Source organism: Candoia aspera, chromosome 7 (genome assembly GCF_035149785.1).
Source record: "Candoia aspera isolate rCanAsp1 chromosome 7, rCanAsp1.hap2, whole genome shotgun sequence".
NCBI classification, from domain to species: domain Eukaryota; kingdom Metazoa; phylum Chordata; class Lepidosauria; order Squamata; family Boidae; genus Candoia; species Candoia aspera.
Window position 1 is genome coordinate 58,896,246 of NC_086159.1, and position 26,771 is coordinate 58,923,016.

Genomic DNA, 26,771 nt, shown 5'->3' on the forward strand with positions numbered 1-26,771 from the left:
TGTGCTAAAGTATGCATGTATGAGTACTACTGAGTTTATGCATAATTCCATCAATCTGTGCCTGACAGAAAACCATAGGTAGTATCCCTATATAGCCTAGATTGGCCAATTATCACAAACATTACAGATGAATTTTAAATGTTCATAGCTTCCTTCATACTAGATAAAAGCATGAGATTGTCCCTGTACTCTTCTCATGTATTATATTCACATTGTTCTTTTCATATTTTAGCCATTCGGATTTTAGTCTGCCAATAAACAAAAGGAACCGTTCCTGCGTTCATCCTTGAAAACTCATATGATGTCTGTCTATGGTAACAGGGAAGGGCAAAAGTTGCAGTTATGGAGACCAGGCAAAAATATTTGGTGGAAGCTCTCCACCATGTTCTGAAAGCTGTCTACGGATGGCCAGGTAAATTACTAAGGATATTTTTGCCTGGCAGCATGCATGAATATGAAGAAACCCAGCTGAGAAATGAATCCTCACTGCCCATGACATGGTAACAACTTGCTTGAATCCATTCATCTGCCAGCAGGAAAACTTTGGGAAAAGGCCCAATGACATACTCCAGAATTCTTAGGATGTAACTTTAACCTTCTCAGAGACCATGCCTGTGAAATTCCATAGACTTGTCAGCTGAACAGACTTTGAGGAAGCACAACACAATGCTTCTGAGATGCTGCAACCACTGAATGGCTGTCTCTTCACCCACAAAAGAGTGAAATAGGAATGGGGTGATATAATAAACAACCCTACTTTATTCTCCCTGCCTTTGCTACTGCAGTCCATACCAAAAGTATGCCTGTCGGTCTTAAATGGCTCTGTACATTTTAACAGAGATCACCATAACAAATCAGCTTTGTGGAAATTCAAGATTTTTCCTAGTATATTTCTGCCCACTGTACCCTATGATCTTATGTGCTCAGATCTGCATGGGAAGTTCTTCATGAGAAAGACAGCTAAAATAATGAGAATATTTAGTACCACAAATGTTTGGAGGTGTGAAGAACCTTTGAGCTATATTCTCTATCTGGAGGTGTTTTTTTTTTTAAACTGGGTACAATAAATAGTTCCAAAACTCCAGCATGGATTCAAGGGAGAGAATCTGTCACTGGCTAGATTTATTGACAAGTTCAAAATGTATCCACATAGCATACAGTGTGACTATAGCTGAAGTTAGAGCTGTGCAATGCTTTGAATTTGATTCCCAAAAGATGTTTTGGGCTGTGTGTGGCTTGCAAATGTAGCATTCATAAAATACACAACCTGTTCAATGAGTTGCAGGTGAATGCTGCATTTATACTCTTGCACACTCTGAAGCACCATTTTGGAATTGAATCTATGGTGCTGCACAATCTTGGTTGGAAATGAACATTTATAGACTTGCTCTCTTGAGTATATCCTAGAGAGAAAATCAGGATATTTTAGGTGGGTTCTAACAGGAGACTTAGATCCACACCATAAATCATGGGACTACTTCAAAGAGTTGTGTGCATCGGAACTGTTTTGCTGAAATCAGCTATTGAAGAATATTTCTACAAACTACACTGCACATTTCTGAGTCCCAAGGCACACATATATAGATGTAAGCATATATACACTTTTTGTACATAGTGTTATATATGCTATGAGTTTATTGCTCTACCAGCATCTCTTGAAATGATGATGACATTAAACAAGAAAGAAACATCACTGACCTGTACAAGAACAAAGTAGCGTTTTTTCCACCTTTTCCAAACTTTTTGTCCAAGAGCATATAAATACCTGTTAAATATGAAAACAAATCATTCTCAGTTAAATATGTCATGCTGAAATGGCCACAAATGAACATAAATGAAACTGAGTCTGTAAAGAATTGAGCATTTGTTTCTTATTATTTTCCTCTTTCTTTACTTACCCTTAAATAAGTTAATACTTTTTTAAAAAAGGATTTTATGAAGTTTCAAGACAAGGATAAAAGCTACAAAAAAAGAAAAAAGAACTAAAAAGATGTGAAAACATAAGAGTTTTTTTTCAAAATTACAGAAAGATGTGACTTCCAACTTTTAACAGCAAGGATATACAAAAATTTCCATGATCAACCTCTTACTCTACATTAAACCAAAACCACATTATTTCTATAAATCATTCCACTTTAGCACATTATAACAATCACTAAGTACAGTTACTCCCTCCCTTATATTAAAATAAAGAAAAAAAATCATATAGGCCCCCTAAACAACTTCCCCCCCCCAAAAGATAACACTTATTTAATTATTCCCTTCCTACTAATATTCTATTCTATACATTTCTGTCTACTATAACAAGAATCAAACTAAAAAACAGATAAATTGTCTGCCATTATACTTAACAGTACAGAAGTTTTAATAATCTTAATAAACCCCCAAAACAAAAACAATTCAAAACAGTGGCCTTAAATCAAATTCTTAAAACCATCCAAATAAACATTTTTTAATACCTGTAATAATCTTAATCTAAGCCGTTAAAAGCAAACAACATCAATCAAACCCTTAAAGCAATCCAGATAGACATACTTTAACCCTTATACCACTTCAAAATAAACCAGAGTGTTTACCTATCCCCACAATGTGCACAGAGCTTTTCTCTTGAAAAAAATCACAGTCCAACTGCCCCCCTCAAAAATTGCAGTTTTTCTTCAGAAAACCTCCCACACATAATGACTCCATAACACCCCCACCAACACAAGCAGGGCAAGCCACGGTATATAAACTGAGAGCAAGGCCCACTCCCTCCTCGCACTGAAGATGTTGCCTAGTCTGGCAATGAAAGAAAACAACAAGGCTCAGAGAGCACCAAGGACTCCACAGACCCCATCTTTTTCATGGCATTCCACCACAAAGTCAATTTGACTTATTGCTTGCAGATCTCTCTCTCCATTAAATTTCTCCAACTCCAGTATCTGATCTTCATCCAGCATCTCAATAGAAATCCCAATCTCACTCTTAGAAGAAACAGTTCTATCACTCAGTTTCATCCACCACATCCCCAACCTGATGGCACATTTTAGACCTCATCTTTTCCATGATGTCCTGAACAGCTTCCATAAAAGCTTGGTAGAAGTCAGAAAAAATCTGTTTAAAATCTTTCACATCTCACGCAGTAGATTATAATGCCCCTTAGGAGCTTAACCAGTGAAAGTCGAAGATATGGAGAAGTTTCACAATGTATTTACACAAGCGAGAGTGAGATAGGCAGACAGTTCCCAAGGGAAAATAGAAACAGAAAGCTGAAGGTTCAGATCAGCTGATTCAACCTAAAGGAAAATGCTATTATCTTCAAATCTAGTACAAAAATAACAGGAAGACAATTGTTTACTCTCAATCCTCCTTTATATTTGGAAGGAAAACGAAGTCAAAAACTTAAAAAAGGATTTTTTAAAAAGTAATCCCAAAAATAACGATAAGCACCAAGACAGCCAGCTTCTCCTCACTGTAAAAAGCCTCTCTTAGGTTTTGCATACTTAAAAAACCCTATAAATTTAGTGATTTAGAAATGGGATGGCCGGTCTTAGTGTCCCTTTAAGACTACAGCGTGGTGTGGAAAGTGATGACGTCCCCGCCTCCCTGCTAGCTCTTACCAGTCGAACACAAAATACTGTTTGCGATCTTCTGGCTGCAAGCAGCTGTCCAGAGGACAGATGGGATGATTCCAGGTGTTCTCCTTTATCCGGAGAATGTTTCTGGGCTTCAAGAAAACCTCCCTGAGCCCGAAAAGTATTGCTGTGTTGTCAGCTTCACCCGCTTAGCCTGCGGGCACAGCTGCTCAGTACTCCATTTCCCCACCGGAAGTCCATAAGTTAATACTTTTTGATGCATTCATTATTAGTACTACTTACCATTTATGTAGGGAGCAAGCAACATATATCATCTTGTCTACTCATAATTTAAAACAGTCTTGAAAGGTAAATCAACATTATACTCTATATTCCACTTGAAAACTAAAATGTAGAAACTAAGGCAACCCTATTAGTATATAGCTGAGGCAAGATTTGAACTGGAGGTTTTTCAGCTCATAGTTCATGTGCTGTTTCAGGAAGAACTTTGTGAGTTTAAAGTAGTTGCCTTTCAGAATGTAATTGAATTTTCACTCAGTCTTCTCCAGTCTGGGCCCCATAGAATTATTGAGGCTACAACTCCAAGGATTCCCAGTCACCACTTCTAGGAAAGGCAATCTCAACCCATCTAAAAGACCATAGGTTGGGAAAAATCAAGAACTAAAGATAGCTAAGGTTTTGTGTTTGATATATAATAAAATTTGAGAGCAAACACTGGAGCAGATTCTTGCTTGCAACATAGATACATATCTCAGGAAGATATGTATTTCAGTAAGCAATTGTTATGAAGATGGCAAAAGGGTATGACCATGCGTCAACATTCTGTTGCCTCCTCCTCAACTTGCTTCTACTGGGTGAGCCCAGAAAATGCCAACAGGTACAGTGAAGGTGCCTATACTAGATCCAAATAATCTTTCTCTGCTTTGGAACTTAATACTACACATTTCTAAAGCGTGTTTTGCCCTCAAATGCACTGCATTTTCCAGCAAACTCTGAATAATTCTGTTTATGAAACATATTCCTTTCTGCTTATATACTTATCTACTCTGCTTAAAGCTCTATAGCCAAGAATTTGTTGATTTAATAGTGACTGAGTTCACATATTGTGCTAAGCCATAATTCATTGATTACATGATTTGTTATCTGGATCAAAGAGTCTCCTAATTACAATAGTCTGGCTAGATACTTCTATAGTGCCTACCTTCTAAAAAGAGGTTACAAAGTTCATCCTGTCTATGGATATGCTACATTCTGACCAAAATTATACCTAAAAATGGGGTGGGTGACTTGCAACCTCCATGTTCTTAGAAATTTTAGATTGGATTTTAGCATTTATGATTACTTGAGGTAGGAAACATAAAGACAGCTGTAGTGCAACTTCTAAAACAGGCATATCAATTACAGAGAGGGAGAGAGAATATCTTTATAAACTCTGCTCTCCCAAAGCCCAGCCTCTGTCCATATTCATGATGTGACCTTAGCCTGTTCACAGTTTTCAGCCTTGTCAAAAATGTTAATGCTTCCCTTGATCACCATAAGGTTGCCCATCACTGCTCTAAGGCAGTATTATGCCCCTGACTGAAGAGTTATCCTTACAATGGAAGAAAGACCAAACTGACTTCATCATGGAATGATACCAGGAAAAGTTTGGTTCACCAACAGCAATGAGAGGGTAGCAGAGCCACTGTGCTTCGCCCTTGCGATTAAACCTTGAACTGGAGGCTCATCCAACTAGCTAATGGGAAAGCTGCCAGCTTTCTGTCAAGAGTCAGAAATCAGGGAGTAGATGGATGTTGGAGTACATGGAAAAGCATCCAGCATAGGCAGGAGTACTCAGGAGAACCCTAAGGTAATAAAAATTGATCAGTGCCAGCTGAGAGTTTCCTGTGTTTAAGGTCCTTTGACCTTAGCATCTTTGACCTAGGTTTGCAAGTACCTGACTGCAACACAATTCTGTGAAAACCCAACCCTTATTGTTTATACCTCATTTTAAATTGTGCCCTCTTGCTATGTCTAGGTCTTGCCATGATGCTTGGTTTGGTGAACTTTGTCTGCTGGAAGGGAATCTTTTCCCTTGAACTTGAACTTGTATCTATAACTACAACTTTGATTGCTGGATATATGACCTTGTAACTCTTAAATTAACTGGCTCAAGACCAAGGGGTCCAGAACAGTTACTCATAGTATACTTGTTCTTTGACAGTGATGGTAGTGGTTTATGCTCTCGATGTCATTGGTCACTTGGTCAGACAGGGATAAATAAAAAAAAATGTTGTCCAGTATGCATGTAATACAAAATTCCTGCTCAAGAAGAAAAAACATTGGTTCTCACACTATTTCCAAGTAGAGCTGAGATACCTGCAAATCTCCAAATAAAACAATGTTCCCACACAAAGAACATGCATATGAAAATGGTGGCCACAGCCACTGGGACGAGGATTGGCCATCCTTCCTCTTGTCATTGGATAGCACAGTAGCCCATGGCACTGGAGGCGGGGGGATTGGGAGAATGCTTGCAAACCTAGGTCAAAGATGCTATCAGGACCTGCTTCTATATTGTCTTACAGGGGTCTGGCTCTGTGTTCCTGTAATGTGATTATCTAGGCAAGGAAGATGGAAGAAAATCCTGGTGTATAATTTTACAGAAATTGAACCCTCAACTGGAAACTGAAATTTGATTACTGGGGGTGATTGGCGCATTAATTTCTTGCCTAGTCCCAGATCCAATTAAATCACAGGATTTGTTGTGGGGGAAGAGGACACAGGTTTGCCATTTTCTGACTTGCAGTAGCACCTAGTTTGAGAATCCCAGCAATAGCCAATAAAATAGCAGGCACAAATCCATCTCGATGGCTATGGCCTGAACTGGCATTGCTGGCTAAGGATAAGTCATCTAAGCACGTATCACTGCCTGCCTGGTAAGATGAATCGGCTTCTTAAAATACACTGTTTGCCATGGGAAAGTTCATACTTGAATGTAATATTGTATTGTCCCTGGGCATTCTGGATGTGGTTTGCTTTCTTTTGGAAGCAGGGTGCTATATGCAAAAGTATATTACAGAAGGCATTGCAATGCCATGGAATTTCCAGGTCGCCAAATGTGAAACTATGTTGCTTTGTCTGTTGAGCTTTCCAAATCCAGAAAGTATTCACTGTGCATGTGTATTCAGAAGAAGTCTCACGCCAATAGCCAGAAAAGTGCATTTTTCTCTGCTGCTATATGTTCATGGGCTGTGTTGAAGTTAATCTATTGCTGCTGCTACTTTACTGGCTTAGCTCTGTGGCTGAGCAAGGAAAGTAGCAAAACATGTGTTCAACTGTTGCCTTTGCTGTTTGCTAGGGCATTATTATTATATTTTTATTCTACCTTTGTTATATATATATAACTCAAGACAAAAAAACATACCTAATCCTCCTGCCACCTATTTTCCCCAGAACATCAATTCAGTGAGTTGGGTTGGGCTGAGAAAGAGTGACTGGCCTAAAGTCACCTAGACGGCTTTTGTGCCTAATGGAGGCCTCGAACTCACAGCACCTTAAGCACTACACCAGTATGTCTCCATAGCCAGTTTCTCTGTGGTTGATGAAAAATCAGGGAGAAAAAGGCTTCTTTTCAGTTCTAAAGTTCTCTAAGGTTGAATAGGGTTTCCCTTGACATTAAGTCCACTCATGTCTGACTCTAGGGGGCGGTGCTCATCTCCGTCTCAAAGCCGAAGAGCCGGCGTTCGTCCGTAGACACTTACGTGGTCATGTGGCCGGCATGACTAAATGGAATGCCGTTACCTGCCTGCCGAAGAGGTACCTATTAATCTACTCACATTTGCATGTTTTCGAACTGCTAGGTTGGCAGGAGCTGGGACTAGCAACGGGAGCTCAGCCCGTCAGGCGGATTCGAACCGCTGACCTTCAGATCGGCAAGCTCAGCGGTTTAACCAGCAGCGCCACCGCGTTCCCCTAAGGTTGAATAAGTTCCTAATTTTGTTCCATAAGAACACAGAATGTATGAAATGTTTTGACAAAACATCTTGAATTGGCTCCATGCTCCAAGCTCAGAACAGAACCTTTATTTCCTTCTGTGCCCCTTTTTAAAAAAAGATCTGTTCCAATCAGGGCCGCAACTAGGGTCTGCGTCACCCGGGGCAAACATGGATTCCGCACCCATTTTGGCGTCCCACGAGCGCTCATTTTGGTGCCCCACCAGTGCGGGGCCCGGGGCACATGCCCCAGTTGCCCCCCCTAGTTCCGGCTCTGGTTCCAATGCCTTATTTAAATGGATGACTTAAATATTATATTATAGTCTAATAACAAGCAAGTATTATTTCAACAGAATTAAGAGAAATACTATTCTGGACTATCTTTACTCTAGAAAGTTCAGTTTAAGTAAAATATTCCATACAAGTCTTCTTAGGAAAAATCATAAACATTATGTTAAAAATTAATAAAATAGGTAAAAAATGTTTTTTCAAGTTATATCCCATGCAGAGCATAATATCAGAATATACTGCATACATATGCATATGAGACAAAGGTTTACAGCATTTAACAGTATGTTACGAGGTTTGCATGGTTCTCTTTGACGTCTGTGATGGGAAGGATAGAAGCCTAATTATTACTAAATAAGTGACTATATGGCATCATTATTTATAGACTCCTAAAACAATTCACCAATGTGGTGGGGTGGGGAATAATACTGTTAATACTTCACAGGGGTGGTGGTGGTGCTTGTGTCTATCCATGTTTTAATTCTAAGGAAAAAATCCATCTGCATCTCAGAAATGAATCCTTTACTTTTTATAAGCTTTTATTTATCACAGTTGAAGAAAAGGTAGAAAGGGAAAAAATCAATACATATTACAGTTCAGTTCTACAAAAGGCTTCTTAAAAACAAGTCTCAGTCAAGGTTGAAAGAGCAATTAATGCAGTCTCAAAATCTGGGCCATTCTGATTGAGTTCGGTTAACATGTGGCAGAAGTAATCATCCACTTGTGAAAATGATTTTCAGTTCATTCTCAAACACCTTTCAGACACTCATGATCCCATTTAACTGACAACAATACAGTCTATCTGCGGGCATCCTTGCATTCAGTGTGAGAACCAAGAGGGACCAAATGCCCACAGGCACTTTCAGCCATCGCAGTGTGTTCTGTGCTGCCTAGCATAAAGGGAATTCCTTCCTTGTTCTGCATTCCTTCTTTTATGTAACCCCACAAGATTAAACTTTTGTCTTGTCTTGTCTTGTCTTGTCTTGTCTTGTTCTCAGCTGAGTAGGAGAGACACAACAGGTTCAAGACTACAATATGGCTGGGTCACCAGAAGCCTAGCTGAAAACATTTTCAGATTGATTTCAATACTTTTCTGCGCTCTTGAAAAAGAAGACCAAACACATCTTTGCAACAAATGGGATGGGGTGAGGAGCTAAAGAAAGAAAAGAGAACCCACATGGCCCAAACAGCTGTTACAATGATGTCTGGTGAAGACAAATATTCTGAATGCAAAGAAAGCTGAACAATAATGGAAAATATATCTATTTATTTCAGTGAACTAGATGTTCAAGATATGAATAGGAAAATTGGCAGGAAATCCCTGAAGAATTTTACACTTTCCTTCCATCACCCAATATATATGAATATATAAGAATCAGTGGAAGATTCAGATATTCCTTTATGCTTTCATATGATGGAATCATAATACAGTATGCATTTATGTCCAATACAAATATTTTTTGGCATTAGGACCAAAAGGACCGTGTGCCCTTTTGTATACTCAACAAGTACATGGACTCCGGATCCTTAATTTGGGGGCTTAGAGATTTTAAGAGCTTTAATTGGTTCCTTGAGCTTTTCCAAGATCGAAAGCCCCTATTTTGTCCCATAGTTCCCTTCCTAAATTCCCCAAAATGGGAAAAAGGTCCCCCCCAACTCTGATGGCCCCCAAGTGTCTCTTTTTGCAACCCTGGCATAGGATCTTTGAAAGCAAAATCCAGCACACACATTTCTATTATAAGAATGCCAAATAATGCATGTTAACTTAGGCAGTAAATCAACAACCCAGTAGGTTCCATTCCTTTCTTCCAATCAGTGGTGTAAGACTGCAAACAAATCTCTCACTTTTATTTCTGACCCTGTATATTATTGTTTTACCAAACATACATTTTAATTAACTCATTCCCATTTCAATTAACTTATTTTTTAAGTTGCTCCTGACATACTCAACTGTCACTTTCAAAAAAGAAAATCAGCAGAGCATAATCTTGTACAGAGGCATGTTTTCTTCTTTCAACAACATATCACCATTCCTTGCAGCAGACCACATGCTACTACTACTTTTTCACCAGTATTTGCATCTCTTAAATTTTTTCTATTTTTCCATCTTTAGCTAGCATTCTACTATTGTGCACAAATTCATATACATGCTCTAAATTTTAACCATTTATGTATAACTCAAAATGGTTTACTCCATTTTTTCCCTTTCCAACACAACCATCTTGATCTATGATACATTAATTTTCAGATCCATACTCCACATAGCATCAGATAATCTAGCATTCATTGCAAATCATTTGAGTTTGCAGCCAATATGACATCATCTGCATACAAAAGAGCATGCACATTATATCCCCAACCAACACACCTCTAACATTAGCACAAGCATTCCATACACATTTATACATAAATACACCAAACAACCACATTTTACTGCTCACATGTTGAACAAATTGCAGAGCCACTCCATATGCAAACCACACCTATATTTTAACACGTCTGCAGTTACATCTTACTGTTGTTCAACATTTAAGAATTTTCACCATTTTTTTCCTGGATACCAACATTTACAGCATTGATTTCAATTCTATTCTTTGACATATTTATTCCCATAAGAATTTCTAAATGCTTCTTCCTGCATTCCTTAATTCCAGTATCATGCCAGATCACTTCATCACTTCTTACAAATCAGTCTTCTACTCTATATAATCAAACTAAAATCTACATAAAAAGAAAAACAAGAACACACACACACACAAGCAAAACAAAAAAGAATCAAATGTACCTAAGACAAAGGAATCTCAATTCATTTCAGAAGAAACCTTGGTTTAAACTAGGTATCCAGGTCTTCTAAAAATCTACTGTGCCTTTTTCTGCTTTTAAATGCTGTATTTGTCTATACATTTGTCAACAGCCCAAAAGGAAGAATCAGTGATTATGTATGAGTGTGGGTGTTCTTTAAAAAATACAACAGCACACCCCCAATTCTATTTTTCTGAATATTATGTTTAAATCCCTTCCCAAAGTTACGTATCATAGAAACCAACAACTGTGTATCAGTAATAATAGTTCATAAATTCCCAAGTTAATCTGAAATAGTTTCATGAATGAGATAATAACAAGGTGGTTATATAGTAAAAGCCTTTCATTAAAAAGTCAGGAAAAAGTAAAACAGATGGAAGCAATGATATTTTAGTGCTTTTTTTAGTGATATTTTAGCCACTACTGAAAAGGTCTTTAGTCTCTGCAAGCTTTGAGTATCTCAATGTTGAGACTACATGTAGAAACTCTATAATTATCTTCATATGAAGGCAGCTACAGTATGTGGCAGTAAATACCACCTGCTGCAGAATATAACATTAACTTGTCCAAGAGGATGGATGGATGGATACAGTAGATAGAAACTTTATTTTGGTCATTGACCAATAAAATACATTCTATAAAACAAACCAAGTTATCCCCTAGTATCAATAACTTGACAACCATTTGTAGGCAAGGCTTACACATAATGCAGCACAATTTTGCTACTTTCAAAGAAATACATTTATCTTTGTTGTTTAAGAGATAACGTAAGTAAAAATTATCAGAGTGCCCCCTGAATTTAAACAAAAGAGGGGTAATCAGCTGGTGGCAAATGTCCCTGTAAAACTGACAATACAAGAGAACCTGGGCCGTGGTCTCTATAGCTCCCATGTCATAGGGCAGAGACGGGTTTCATATGGGATTTTCTTATATTTCCCCTCCAAAACAGCTGTGGGGAGGGCATTCAATTGGGCTAGTGATAGGCCTCTCCTAATTTGGGAACTGTAATATAGTATAAATATGGAACTGGTTTGGACAGTAAAATTTTATTGACAAATACGTTATGAGAAAAAGCAGAGATTTCTGTCTGGCCTTCTATATCTAAGATCCTTTGCCTTAGTAGAGATCTAGCTTGGTCTGACTCTAAGGCTAAGATGGCATCACTGGAGAAACCATAGAGCCTCAGTCTCTTTTGGATAGCTATTTCCCAGGAAGATCCAAGAGGGTCCTAACCATTCCCTTTTATATAAAGAGAGGCACTAACTTCCCTGTCAAAAAAGCATGCTTTACTTTTGATGTCCAAACTTCCAACCTTACCATGCCAGATTTCAAAACTGGGTTTGATTCTAGAAATCATTGCACCTCTAAGACATTTATCCACATCTCAAACTGTTTTGTGATTGTAGCTATGAGAAACAATCTATTACCTCTCCTTAATTTATGCACTGATGTTTATTCAGAAATGTTAGAGTATCTTGTAATTGTTTTTGTAATAACTCAGGATCAGATTTTTTACAAAGAAAATTAATTTTACAAAATATTTTAAAACATTGCCAGAGACTTGAAACTAATCAATGAAACAATGAAGTTTCAAGTCAACACTTATTAGCTGCTTAATAGAGATGCTATATTGGCAGGTTAATAAAGGGCTTCACAAATTTATTACCACACCCCAGTCAAGAAATTCCACCTTAGTTCCATAGACATAATATCAAATATAAAGTAATAAAACTTAACTCAAGACTAGGTAATCCTAAATGTTACTCATAATGGCATCTATACCTAATCTCTCTCAATATTAATTTCTTAGGTAATACTTGCCATATATTTCTTAAATGCAAGTCTTCCAAAGACCAGTCTGACCACAATTGTCAAAAATCATGGCATAATTTTCTACCATTTGGTAGCAGCAAATAAACAAAAACAAGTATGAACCCTAAAAGACAAAAACAAATTCTCCAAAATTATCTGTCCAACATATAAGAAAAAGAACATCTTGGTTTTTCCCATGGGTATAACACATTCTTCTTTACATTATTGCCCTGTACAGTACACCATAGCTCCAACCTTTAAAAAAAAAGTTAAATGAAACCTACTGTCACCAAAAGTGTATCTACTTCACTTTATAGGTGATCAATCATGTTAAATAAATCCAACTAATTGTGGTTTATTCAGCAAATCACAGAACATCCCATCACTTGGCATGATGTCTAAACCGAATAAATGTGTTGTTGCTCCATTTCTACGTATTAAAATCTGGAAAGTATACTCCAAACTGATGGACAAACTAATCTGATTCACATAGTCTACTCAGCAATAAGTTTGTTTCATTTTAGCTTACCATACTGAGTGAATACGTTGGAGCTTAGTGTGTTGTGATTATTTATAGCTTAGCATGTCTGAAACCAGCCAACTAAGATTCAGTACCAAACCTCTTGAGTTGGATTCAACTCTTGGTGACTATAAGGAAGTTTGTCATTATCTTCTTCTGGGAAGTTTTTTCAATTTCCCAGTCAACCTTACTGCCCAGGTATTCCCTGATGGTCCCCCAACAGACTGTCTCCTTAGCTTGCTTTGCTTCTAAGCCCAGAAAAGATTGGTCAGGTTCTGCCCCCTGCTGGGAAGATGTATTTTCTTATGACATGTGAACCAGGAATTAAATTCTGACAATCAAGCTAGGATTGTTTGAAGAAGTGAGAGAGGAATAACATTGGGTACACTTCCTAGTTTTCTTTCTTGGTTAAAAAATACCAACAACCTACTATTATGAGGAATGAGAGCAAATATATTTATTTTAGCCAGCAATTCTCCTTTGGATCTGATGTTTTTTCCTGTCCTATCCCTTTTTGAAGCTCTTTTATATTAGGGTTTCTGACTCCAGAAAATTAACTATGAAGGCTCAGGGAAGTCAAAAGATGATATGAAGTTGGATTTCCCTTTTCAAGTCTGAGGCCCTTTTCCTAGGAGGCATGAATTATTGCATGAACATACAAGAACTCCTGAACTCTTGGATTTGTTTTTAAGGCCATTTAAGATGGTGGATGAAGTGGTAGACAAAATCTGCATTCTAGATAAAACTGTTTTGTACCTGAGGAGCAAACTGAAGAAAACAAAATCATATGAAAGTGTGACTTTTTATTATTATTATTATTTCACTTTGGATACCTAATCACAATGATGGCTGCACAGTGATGGTTGAAGCTTTGAAGCTGCTATGGACACTGGAGTTTCCCTACTGGCTCTGTGGAAGAGAACTCAGGAATGCCATTGTAATGTGAAAACACTGGAACTCCAGGAACCCCACTCCCACTTTTGCCAGACCTGGAACATGCTGTCGACCTGCACTGGGCTCACAGAACCCACCACTGTTCCTGTCTGTAGGGCATCTACAGGTAGTCCTTGCTTAACAACCACAATTGGGACCAGACGTTCGGTGCTAAGCGAAGTGGTCATTAAGAGAATCTGACCTGATTTTGCAACCTTTTTTGCAGTGGGAGTTAAGGAAACCATGTGGTTGTTAAGTGAATCATGCGGTTCCCCATTGGTTTTGTTTGCCAGAAGCCAGTGGGAAGGTTGAAAATGGCGATCATGTGACCATGGGATGCTGCAATGGTCATAAATGCGAACCCATTGCCAAGTGCCCAAATTCTGATCATGTGACCATGGGAACGCTGCAACGGTTGTAAGTGTGAGGACCAGTCATAGGTCGGTTTCTTCAGCACTGTCATAAGTCTGAACCATCACCAAATGAACAGGTAAGCAAGGACTACCTTACTCCGCCTGAAGCACTCTGGGGGAATGAAAGAGCAGAGCCATAACAACCAGGGCCAGGACCTGCTTTACCCTACTTGCCTGCTCTCACCACCACTACTACAGTTTCTCCTTGCTACAGCTTTTAGGTCTAGCTAAAGCTGGGGGAGAATCCATAGTGTGTGACCCAATTGGTAAGCTTTACAGGCACAGTTCTGGGCTGCAGCCGAGCCAGCATCCTCCCTGTTTCCTCTTCTATCTGTCTAGTTTGCTCTTGTCTCGCTTGTTATACTCACTGAAACAGGGAAGGAACAATGTTACCTTCCTTTGGGGAAGTCCTCTCCAGTCAAGATTAACTCTCTCCTAAAACTGTTTTTAGAACATAAAATGTCTGAAGGTTGCATGTGGCCCATAAACCTCAGTTTAGAGATCCCTGCTGTAGAATCTTCCTGCTACTGAATAAATCATGATTTAACTAAGTAAAGTGAATCATCCTGGCTGGTGATTCAGATCATGATTTAAAATTATTTAATTTAACTCCTTTCTATCTGGAAGTGAAGAATTAAAATCCTAATGGTAACATTAAAATCATTAAACACTTAAGAAGACTCCTTAACCTTTGCTAATAGAACATTACTGAAGGTCAATAGCTATTACAAGAATACTCTATAAATGTTCAGGGGAATATAAATATCACTTAAGCAGCTACCAACTGTTCAGTCTAAAGTATTCCTGGGCAATCTTTCATGGCATATAAATATGGGTTAAAGTAATGCTTAAATAATGAGTTGACAATATCCTGCTGTAGGCTTTCACAGCAGGTATCTGTTGGGCAGTGTTGAGCTTCAGGGTTTCGTGACCATGGTCTAGACAAGAGATTTTCTGAATCAGAAGTCAGGTCACCTGGCTATAAAGACAGCAGCCCAGTCAGTCCCTGCTCAGTTGCCTGTGGTCTGCATTGCCTCTGAAGATGCCAGCCACAGCTAGGAAATCTGTCATCTGGTCACAAAATCCTGAAGCTCAACACTGGCCAATGAGTTGACAATTCATTTATGGAGTGAATTTAGCCACCTGCGCCTACATTAGCAATATGGCTTATCTTTATTGAGTTCTTAAATCATAACATTCCTTGCAGAAGCTTCTGTGTGAGTTGATTCATGACTTTTTCTGGAATTTTAGTCCCAAAGTTGTGTCAATTAAGCATTGTTTTAATTTTGGAATGCATGTTTTAAGGATGACATACAAACATATGGAGGCAAAAGTAAATCCAGAGAAACAGGAGTTCAATGGTAATACATGGTAGTGCTGTTCTACAAACACTTATAAAAGTGTTAATGGTAGCCACTCAGGGCGGTGCAGGGCAGTGGGGGTGCAGGGTGGAGTGCAGGGTGGCAGCGTCAGCGAAGTACAGGGCATCCAAAAAGGGCAGAGTTGGGTGGGTGGGGGGAATTGAAGTGCGCCTCGTGGTCGAGTCGAAGTGCACCCTGCGGTCATAAATGCCAGTGGGTTGCCAAGCACCCAACTTTTAATCACATGACTGTGGGGGGGCACATGCGCCACAATGGTCACAACTCTGAGGACCAGGCACAAGTATGATTCATTCACTACTGTCTTAACTTCAAACTGTCACTGAACAAATGGTCATTAAGTGAGGACTACCTGTACAAGAGAAGTTACAAGATCAGAGCAAGGAATCCTGTAGAAAGGGCAACATAGAAGGCCATAAGCTGGAGGCTCAATTTTTTTAAAATTTCAAATGGGAAACTCCGAGATGGGAATGTTATTGTCATGAGTAAGGATGGCGAGCAGGGGGCTCCCATCCAGACTGTCAAGCGCATGCATAGCACTGATGAATTGTTCAGCCATTCAAAGAGACACAGATCGGGACCGCCTTAACCCTTGGGGGTTATATGTCTGGGTTTTCCCACGCTTCTTCAGTTTGTTAGGATTCCTGTTAAGTACTAGCAATAAATATTAGAGACCAGTTCCTTGTCTCAGTGTGTTTCCTGGTTGTTAGGACAGTTATTCTACTTTCCCTGTAGTATTAGTGAGACTAAAATGCTGAAGTGAGCTACAGAGAAAGCTCTGTGGTGGTTTAAGCACGGAAGGTCAAAAAGGCACTTTCCAAGGTGAGTAGCTTTTTATTAATCTCAGCTCATATGATCTGTCAGAGCCTTCCTGATATTTTTTGGAAGTCTATATCTAGGATATTTTTAAAATTTTATTTCAGTTTGACCCTAAAAATTGAATTCTAACAAAAAGTGGCTCAGAAAGCCACGCTGACAAAATATTACAAGAGAGCTGCTTCTTCTAGGTTAACTTGAAATTTTCAAAAACAATCAGAGCAGCTAAAGAATGCCTAGTAATATGTGGTTTGGACCAATAACTGAGTTGACAATATAGGTCTATTTGACACAAACCAGATTCAAGTTGTGTGGGTTAGAAATGAAGCAAGGGACTTGAAACAAGGCTTTTAGAAATGTTCAGACTCACCTCCAATAGAGGTGGACTTAATCTGTGCACAGCAGCCACACAAGCTTCACAGACTTGATACAGCTAAACATAGTAAGTTGCTTTATTGCAGACAAGAAAGAAATTATGTATATGCAGAAGATCTGCCTGCTGCAGAACACAGGGATCAAATCCTACATATTGATTTATTAGTTTACTTATTTGTAATCTGCTAGGTGTTCTGGCAGTTAATAGACAAAAATCCAGTACATGATAAATTAATAAGATCTAAAAATAAATAAAAACCCAACAAAATCAAAGCAAAACAAGCAGCAGATGAAAACTTAAATGTCAGTCACTCAACCCAAAAAAGCTCTCAATTTTCAGCCAGTCCCAGGATTTAAATCCTAGGCCATTTCTTCCTTCTTTTTGGATCAACAGACTTTTGGCTGATCTTTTCCCTGGTTTGAGTGTTAGTGACACCTGTTCTACTTTTACATAATGATTTTGGCCTGAGAATCACTGTTTCCCACCTTACTAGCTTCAGCCCCTTAAAAAAATTAGATTTAATGGCTTTCATTGGATTTAATTATTTGTAGGCACATAACTAGAAGCCCTATAGCATCTGGGGACTTGTTTTGCTTTGAAGATATTATACAGGTAGTCCTCGTTTAGCAATTGCCTTGTTTAGCAACTGTTCACAGTTACAATGGTGATGAAAAAGTAACTTTGTGACTAGTCCTCGCATTTATGACCGTTGCAGGTCCGTAAAGCAAAGGAAAGCTGAAATAAGATTGTAAAATCATGTTTCACTTAATGACCACTTTGCTTAATGACCAAGTTGCCAGGCCCAATTGTGATTGCTAAATGAGGACTACCTATATAGCCACTGGTATACACTAGAGGAGACCCAGTATACTCCTTGTGCTGCTGTTAGCTTTTTCAATCACTGACCTAATTTGTTCCCTCCATGATCTGATGAACGAACAGTCCAAGATTACAGGTAGTCCTTGGGTTATGATGGCAATTGGGACCGGAACTTCCATTGCTAAGTGATACAGTCATAAATCGTGACATCAGTGACTGCATCGCTTAGTGACAGCAATCCCCCCAGCCCCAGTTGCTGTTGTAACCCCAGGACTGTGGGGGTGGTTAAGCAGGAAAAGGTGGGAGTCCTAGGCAAGGAGTGCGGGGTGTGGGAAGGTGCCATGGACAAGCGCTACAAAATGCAGGGGGTGCATGGGTGCTGTAGGCAGGTGCTACGAAGTGCAGGCAGGCCAGTGAGGGCCATGTGTGGACAAGGGGGGTGCTGTGGGTGGGCATGCACTATGGAGTGTGAGCAGGTGGGTGGGTTGCTGCAGGCAGGTGCTATGGAGTTTGGGCGGGGGGCTCCTTGGGAGAAAAAGTGGTGGGATTGACTTACAGGAGCAACTTGCAACCTTCCCTGCTGGCTTCCCCATTGACTTTGCTTGTGGGAAACTGGCAGGGAAGGTCACAAATGGTAATCATGTGACCGCGAAATACTGCAACCGTCGTAAGTGCAAGCTTGTTGCCAAGTGCCCGAATCACAATAATGTGCCTATGGGGGTGCTACGACAGCTGAAACTTTGAGGACTGGTTGTACATACCACTCATTCAGTGCCATTGTAACTCTGAACAAGTGGTCGTAACTTGAGGACTACCTGTAAATATCTTAGTGACTTGATCCACAAAGTTTCCATTTATTTGCCTGTAATGTCTATAGCACTGGATTGCTTCTGAAAATATCATAACCTTGGTTTTGAGGTAGCTAACGGACAGGTTTTCCCATGGCAATAAGGTGCTAAGGCTTGAAATCTGGCCCTGAGTCCAATCTGTGAAGTAGAAAAGCTAGCCACCCTGACAGCATAAAGAGGTGTGGATAAAACCACACATTTTGGCTGTAATGTTATTATAAAGGAATGAACCAGACTTTCCCAATCTGGCCTTGGATGGAGGTAATGCTCTGTATGTGGGATTAAAAAAGTCAATATAGTAGCTCCTACTGCCAACTGAAGCCTTGCTATTTTCACGTGTGCTGCATGGGTAACACATGTAAAAAAGGGGCAGGTCTTCCACTGAGTGGCCACCATCTTGACTTTTTTAATACCACCCCAACTTCCCTGTTTTGGGCCAATATTCATACTGGCTGGGGATTCTGGGAGGTCCAACTCTTCTGAAAGAAAGTCTAGTATAAAACAAAGCATGTTTTGAATGTATAATACCAAAGATTTCAATTCTTATTTATGTAACTTCTTTTCAAAATGTAAGTCAAAATATATTTATAGGTCAATGGTGTGTTTTTTAGTTCTAAAAGTTTTTGAATGAGATTGCTTATCAATATATTGCTGGAAATAAAAAGTAATCTATAACTATAAAATAACATTTGGTGGCACTGTACATTTTACATGTTGAACTTTATATCAGTTCAACACTGTTTTTTAGCATTCCTTTAAACCATGCTGCCCTCTTGTGATCAATTTATTTAATATTTCATAGTAATACACAAGACTATAAATACGGCAGCTGCTTCTATTCCAGTAGATTAATAACTTTTGTTTAAAATCTTAAATTCACATGGTGCATTATATAAAATTGGATTACTAATACTGATCATATCTGAATTGTTTCTGACACCATAAATAACAGCAAAATCAAGTCTTCCTTCTGAAAGTACTTCATACATTGATGTTTAGAGTGAAGAGAACATATATATCACTTCAGTATGCATTCTTTAAAAATGACAAACACAAATCATTTGAAAGGAGAAGTTAATCTGCCAATTTAAGAGGTGGGGTCATTCACGTAGCACTAGCATAGACACATACAGGATGATTCTGAGTCCTCAGGGATGACATATTTCTCATGAGGTCATAACCTTGTATAAACAAACACATTCTGACTTTATGATGCAATATTGTTTCACATTAGATACACACAACAGAAACAGAAGAACACTCTTCTCAATAAGCTATACTATAGAAGGTACCATTTCAGATTCCAGGTCCACAAGTATGTACAAGAGAAGATGACCAAGACTTCCAGAGAGAATTTCTATATCACTGAGTTATTCCCTTACAACCTGGACTCTGAAGTTCCTTCTTAATAAAAAGATGATGCAGGAATCATGCAGCTTTACTCCCCACCCCAGTATGAACATCATATCGTTTTCTTGAAAACTTAAATTTGGGGAATACAATTACTCAGCTGTTCAGTGGTGGGTCATTACCCAAAATTATCCCCTGAAGATGACTATGTGCTATAGGAATAATAGGTGGAATGTAGATGCACAGCAAAACAGGCCAATCTGCTTCTGCTATGAATTTCCTACAAATAAGGTGAAGGTCAGAACGTGGAGCTGTTAGTCTACATTTTAAATCAGGTGAGGTGTTCTAATGAGAAGTTTAAGAAGATCCTCTATGATTAATCTACATATATATGACTGACAGCCCTCATCCACAGGATTGCCCTACAGAGCTATCCACACTCGGTATGTGTACATCTGAGGAATGGAGCATGGAGGAGTGGCACAACTTCGCTGCCTCTTTTGACACACTGAGGCCCCTTCAAATAAATCACATGGAAAGAGAGAATGTATTACACGCTGTACTATACACCTTGGCATTAGTATACCAGTCAAACTTCAAAGTTTTAGTAATGGTGTTCAAGACCCTTAATGGCTTAGAACTTTGATACTTGAGGAACCTTCTTTCTTTATATCTACCTGCCTGAACATTAAAATCTGTGTGCGGGTATGGCTTTCCTTCGAATCCCATAGTTGAAAGAAGTGGAATGTACAAGTGGCTTTCTATGCTATAGCACCCCACTTCTGAATGCCCTTCCCCAGAGAGCCCAATGGGCTCTGCTGTAATCTAATGTAATGGCATGTGGGAATGACCTTGGGAGATGGGGGAAGAACCATAGCCAGGCCATGGTCGGATAAGAGGGAGCTTAGCCTGCAGAAGGAACGTGGGCTGCAGAAGGAACGTGGGCATGGCAAACATCTCAGAAGGGACCCTCCCTAGTTTCTTGGGCTGTAAAGGCGACGGGGGAGAAATGTTCTTTCAGACTTGCAAGATTCTGTTAATGTAACCTTACAATAAAGTACAGCTAGTTCCTCTGGGTGTGCTACTTGTCTGTATCTAGCTCACAAGGCTGACATCCATGTGAAGACACAGCCTTTTACTCTCATGTTTGGGGCTTAGCAGCCACAGCCATTTCTCCCTTTATGTTTCTCTGACAGTGTTATGATTGTTACCATGTCTTTTAAATTATTACTTATTTTATATATTTTCTATTGTTTTCTCTTTTTTGAGATTTTCTGGAAAGGCTATGAATAAATAAATTTACAGTTATAGATATAGACAATATAGATATTCATTTGTGTGCTACTGTATTTTTGGATGCATGTTTTTCACATGCTTGTTTTCAAAACAATCTCATTAGTAAGCTTTAAGAAAAGTATCACTGGTAGATTGCTGTTATTCAACAATATAAAAAGAGAAATATTCTCCTGGATGCTAGGATTAGGGTTTCACTTTTTCTATCTCCGTATTCATACAGTAAATTAAAGATATTCAGAGTCAATTCAGCAGAATCTGTTAGGATACAAAATGTTATAAATTTTTTTTAAAAACCCTTCGAAGCATATTACTATAAAATGAACAGGTTTGCTTTATGCTATTTGATGCAAATCATCAAACCTGTCATGCTAATAAAAAAGCAACTGACCCCAGCAGCTAAGCTAATTAGATGAGATAAGATTATGAAATGCTTCTGAGTATGTAACCACAATGGAAACAATAAGTGTGTCACAACCTTTCCTCCACCACAAATACTCTGGGAAGTCAGAATCAGTTTAGCTAGAGACCTAAGAAATGGATGGGGGCCAGCATCCAAATAAACAAAATATGCTTTAATAAGTGGGAACGACAACTGCAGCAAGAGCTATGTGCATCTTACAACACAATTACCATACATAATTGCAGCACAGAGATATTTCAATGGATATCAAAAAATTGACAATAGCCAAGATGTATGGATGTTTATCTTTGCTAAACAGTGTCATGCTCCCCGATCAAACGTTCCCAGAACTTCTGATTGGATTTGCATGCATGAATGGAGTTACCACGTGTTAGGACTTGCGGGTCAGCACAAGTGGGAGGGGGACATGCCAGGAGTGGGAAAGCATCTTGTTTGGACTATCTCTGGTATCCAAGGTCGAGCTACCGAGCTGTTGGGAGACATCTGCCGGGAAATGAACTGACTGGCATGAAAAGGGGGGCTGCATGCCGAAGAAGGTGAGGGGGTTGAGCTCATTGGACTGTTTAATTTGGGGAAAGCGCGGGAATCTTTATTCACAACCTTTTCACTGTACTGTGTACTACACTGCATTAAAGAGATTTCTAACCTAATCAATTATGAATCGAATTTAATGGCAAGCTGATTAATGCAGTCATTACAAACAGAAGTGCACACCAGCATCTAGTCTCATAAAGAGACTAATATATATTACTAGAAAACATATACCAACTCAATGAATCCACTATTCACGTTTCTACTTACTTATTTCCATGCAGCAGTCTCAATTGCTGAACCATGTAAGTAAAAAAGGAAAGATCCTGATCTCAGTTTTCACCAGTACGTTAGAAGAATGTGTAGAAGTTCCTCAAAGAAACAGTAGTTGGACTTACTGTGAGGTATCCTTTCAGCCACCATACCACACTCCCTGTACTGGTGAGAACACATGGGCAAAGAAACTTCCTTTCTACTCCCCAAGAGTGGAAGAACCATTCTTCAGTCTTAAGTTAGTCTTCCCAGAGAAGAACAGTGGGCCTGGTTGGCTTTAAGATCTGGGGTGAATCATCACAAAGAGGAGGAAAAAGTAGTAGCAGCAGCAGTGCTGCAGAGGGGCAGCAATTTCCAGAAGTTGATGCTGGGGCCCATCACAGGAAGAGGCACTCTTCATTCCTGTTTCTTGTGACCAGCTGAGGTACAAAGAAAATCCTTTCCAGAGCAGGGAATGCCTGAGTAACATGAACACCACTCCTCTGACAAATGAAAGAAGCAGCATAGGCATCGGGGGTGGGGGGGTCGCGGGGAGGGCAGAAGGGAAACCACAGAGGGGCAACCAGGCACTGCAAACAGTTATGTTCCTCCAGCAGCCATAACAAATGTTGTTAACAGAGTAGGGGCAAAGGAGAAGTCTAAAAAGCAGCTCTTGAGGGACACCAGCAGGGGCACTTCTCTGAGAGCCTTGGTGTGATGGAATGTCTTGGGCAAGCTTTCAAGATTCTATTACATTACCCTATTAGCAATAAAGATCTTTCCAGAAATCCAAGTGGTTCTGGTTTCCTGAGTTTGCTAGCCACGCAAGGCTTGACATTAATCTTGAAAAAGCTCTCCAAAGTAATTCTCCTGCACAATTTATAGCTACTGTAATTAAGGCAGAGTTACTCTGAGTCCCTTTCTCATGATTCCTCCCTCACTGGGCAGTCAAGAATCACTTCTGTAATTGTCCTCTTTCTTTCCTGAACTGTCTTGTTGCCTCTTCTGAGTTCCCAAAGTCTGTTAGGCATCCCATCACACTCAGAATGGCAAGAAAGCCCCAGAGACAGGAGCTGAGTCAGAGTAGTTAGCTTCTCATTTGCTTTCCCCCCAGGAAAATTAAGGCCCTGTGCATGCCACTATCCTCTTCATATGTGTACATACATGTTCTGAAGCACCTCTTTTGAAAGATTTGCATAGCCCTATTACATTGGTCAGGATAAGTCAACTGCCAGATTTTCTTTAGCAAAACACTGGAAAACTAAGAACATTTCCTTTGGACCAGTGGTATCTTGGGTATGGGAAATGGCATTTGCTGAAAACTTAACACTGCCACAAAAAGTCTTGAGGTATCTTTTAATTAAATGTTGATTTATTCACACTATTTAGTTACATCACTGAATTCCTAATAGTTTATCTTTCTTTTTTGATAATGATAGAAACACATCACAACATTTAATAATATATATTTGGGCAATTAAAAGTCTCTCAGCTCTTCTGTGCAAGTAAAGTGGCTAGAACTTATTATAAAGGTTTGCAAGATCCTCTTACAGCAAGTTAACAGAGATCATTAAAATCAAACTTGTCTCTGTTCTCTAAAGATCTAAACACACACTTATTTTTTTCCCTCCTATTCTAAACATTTTACACTTAACCTCAACGTAATTGTCCAATCAGTCTTTAATGCAATTTCTGTGCATCACTTATTATGCAGTTCAATTTTCATTTTATTTCTTGATAAACTATTTATTTTGCTGAAAGACAAAACAAGGACTGAAAGCCTGAAACTTCATAATTTATGTTGCCAAATTAAATTTCGTTAGTACAATTTAACCCATATTTGTATGCAGATTATTTCTATTCATATATATTTGCAAAACCAGAGAGTTAAATCCTATTCTTGCTCCTCCTCTCTTCTTGCATTGTCACCCCATAAAACAGTATACTTTTACTGAATCAGAAGGTTATAGATTGCCTCTTACTATAAAACGTAATGTGCCCTTCCTGCAAACTGCCCTGAAATACAATTGCTCGAAAAATACCAGCTGATCCATCTTTTATGTTTTCTTTCTTTAAATATGGTTTTCCATTTTCTTCCTCTTTTGACCTGTGCTCTTCAATAGCTTTAACTGAATCAAACCTCCTGGAGCACAGAACTTTGCTTAACTGCTGAATTATCTGACAATTCTAATGAGCAAGATATGGGAATAGCAAATTGGGTTTGGATTAGTAAAGCTAGCAGATTTGGCAACCATTATAGAAAACAAACAAACAAACAAACACTATTATTTCCCTATTCTCTGGAAGCCCCACATTTGTGCAGTGGCCTTGGGAATCAGTTACAGAGAGTCCCTGTGACCAACAGCAGCTACTATATGTTAAGTAACTGCCAGCAAACCCAATCCTGCGGGAGAGTCAAGTAAATAGTGATGCTTGCACAATTTTTCCATCTATATATCAAAAGGTGTACTTGGATAAACCAAGAGGCTAGGAACCAAACAAGAATAACAACTTTTTTATTGGTTGTGTCTTTGGAAACAAACATGAATGGGCATGAATCTGAACTTGTGACCTGTAATGCTAGTTTCATTTTTCTTTCCTCCAAGGGCTGTGCCATGCTTGTATTTGCTGCAAAAATATACCAGGCTGTTTTTAGGCAGGAAGGATTGGAACAACAAAAGCTCACACTTCAACAATTTTGTTGTTTATTCGTTTAGTCGCTTCCGACTCTTCGTGACTTCATGGACCAGCCCACGCCAGAGCTTCCTGTCGGTCACTTCAACAATAAGGAGAAGATAATAAGAAAGGACAAGGATAAGAAGGAGGAAGGACAAGGATAATATAACAAGAAAGGACAAGGATCTCTCACTTCTGTGAAGGGAGTCTCTGCAGCATAAATTGACAGAGGAACCAAGTTTCCACAAGGAAGGCAATCAAAGAGAGAAGCAAATCCAGTAGGTGAGACTAGCAAACAGAAGCAAGAGACACAGATTAGGTTTTGCACTGCTAGAACTCAGAAACAGTTTTCAGGTCTCTGAAGATGATACAGGCTTTGAGGATTCAGGGGAAGAAGAAGAGCGAAGAATGGGAGAAAAGAGGTGCATCCTTAAAAGAAGAGTGGATAATGCTTTGTCTTATAAGAAGACAAAGTGCTCACTACTACAGGAAACACAGTTTACTTTATTCTGTTTTGGTGAGTTGCCACCTCAACATTTGTTTCAGTTCTGAAACAATACTTTTAAAAGGACTCAAAGAAATTGGAAGAGGTTCAGAGAAGGACAGTGAGGATGATAAGGGACCAAGGAACTATGAAAAGAGACTAAAGGAGCTGGGTGTATTTAAGTTTACGAAAAAAATGACTGCGGGGAATAGAACATAACTCTTCAAATACCTGAAAGGATGTCACATAGAAAGCAAAGACCTGTTCTCTCTTGTCCCCAGATGCAGAACCAATAAATAATCTTGAAGGAGCTGAGGAAGACCTCCATCTAGACCTTGAGAGGATTTGTCACAAGAACAAAAGGGAAAGGGCTATACGAACCGTTAAGAATATAACGTATAGAAAGTAGACAGTTTCATTTAATTCTATCAGTGGTAAACTCAGCCAATTTTAAAGATTAAACTGATTAGAGAAGCAGAAGCCCACAACTACAAAAGGTACTGAGGTGATTTCTTGTTTCTTCCCTCCACCTAACTCAACAATTCATTTTCTAAATGTTATTTAATGGCTTTAAAAAGTTTACAGTATTTTTATTAGATGAAGCAACACATCTTTTTGGCCACTAGGCTGTGCTAAAACATAACTCATCTGATAAAACATGTCTCTCTCTCTCTCTCTTTCTCTCTCTCTCCCCCCCCCCCACCCCCCAAGCAACCTGCAAATTCAAACATTTGCTTGCATTAAAGTGTTAGTTAAAACTCATGAGACAGAATAGCTGGAAGTCATTCTTTAAATTCTTCAACGGAAAAGAATTCTAAAGAAAAAATCTGCTTCAGAATCAGGGCCTTGTAGACTACAAGTAGAATGGTTAGCTCTTAATCATTTAAAACCTCTCTCCTTGTTTGCAGCTCTAAGAAAGTATTTTTCATCAATTTTTAAAAATTCTGTCATAAATTATGTATACAGTGACCTTTTCATTTTGCTACATATAGAACTGTTTGTTCCTTCTGAGGCAAAGATTCCCATTAACGAATTATACTTAACTGTGGCGAATTGTAGTGTAAGACCTTCTTAGATATTTATATCCCTGACAATATTCTGATTGCACAGTTTCTTTTGGCATGTCCAATATGATTATATTTTCTCACTTTCTTTTTAGAGAATCTGAAGCTACTTCTCAAAGTCTTTTGAATTTCAAAAGTGGTC

General features: G+C 39.0%; 1 protein-coding gene across 4 annotated transcripts in view; it reads right to left on the reverse strand.

Moving 5' to 3' along the window:
* Positions 1 to 26,771, reverse strand: part of CADPS2 (calcium dependent secretion activator 2) — a 351,208-nt gene that overhangs the window by 141,710 nt on the left and 182,727 nt on the right. For all 4 annotated transcript variants that reach the window (XM_063309566.1, XM_063309564.1, XM_063309563.1 and 1 more), the window contains exon 9: positions 1,699 to 1,765. In XM_063309566.1, the coding sequence (XP_063165636.1) occupies positions 1,699 to 1,765 (67 nt within the window). The remainder of the gene's footprint in view (positions 1 to 1,698; positions 1,766 to 26,771) is intronic.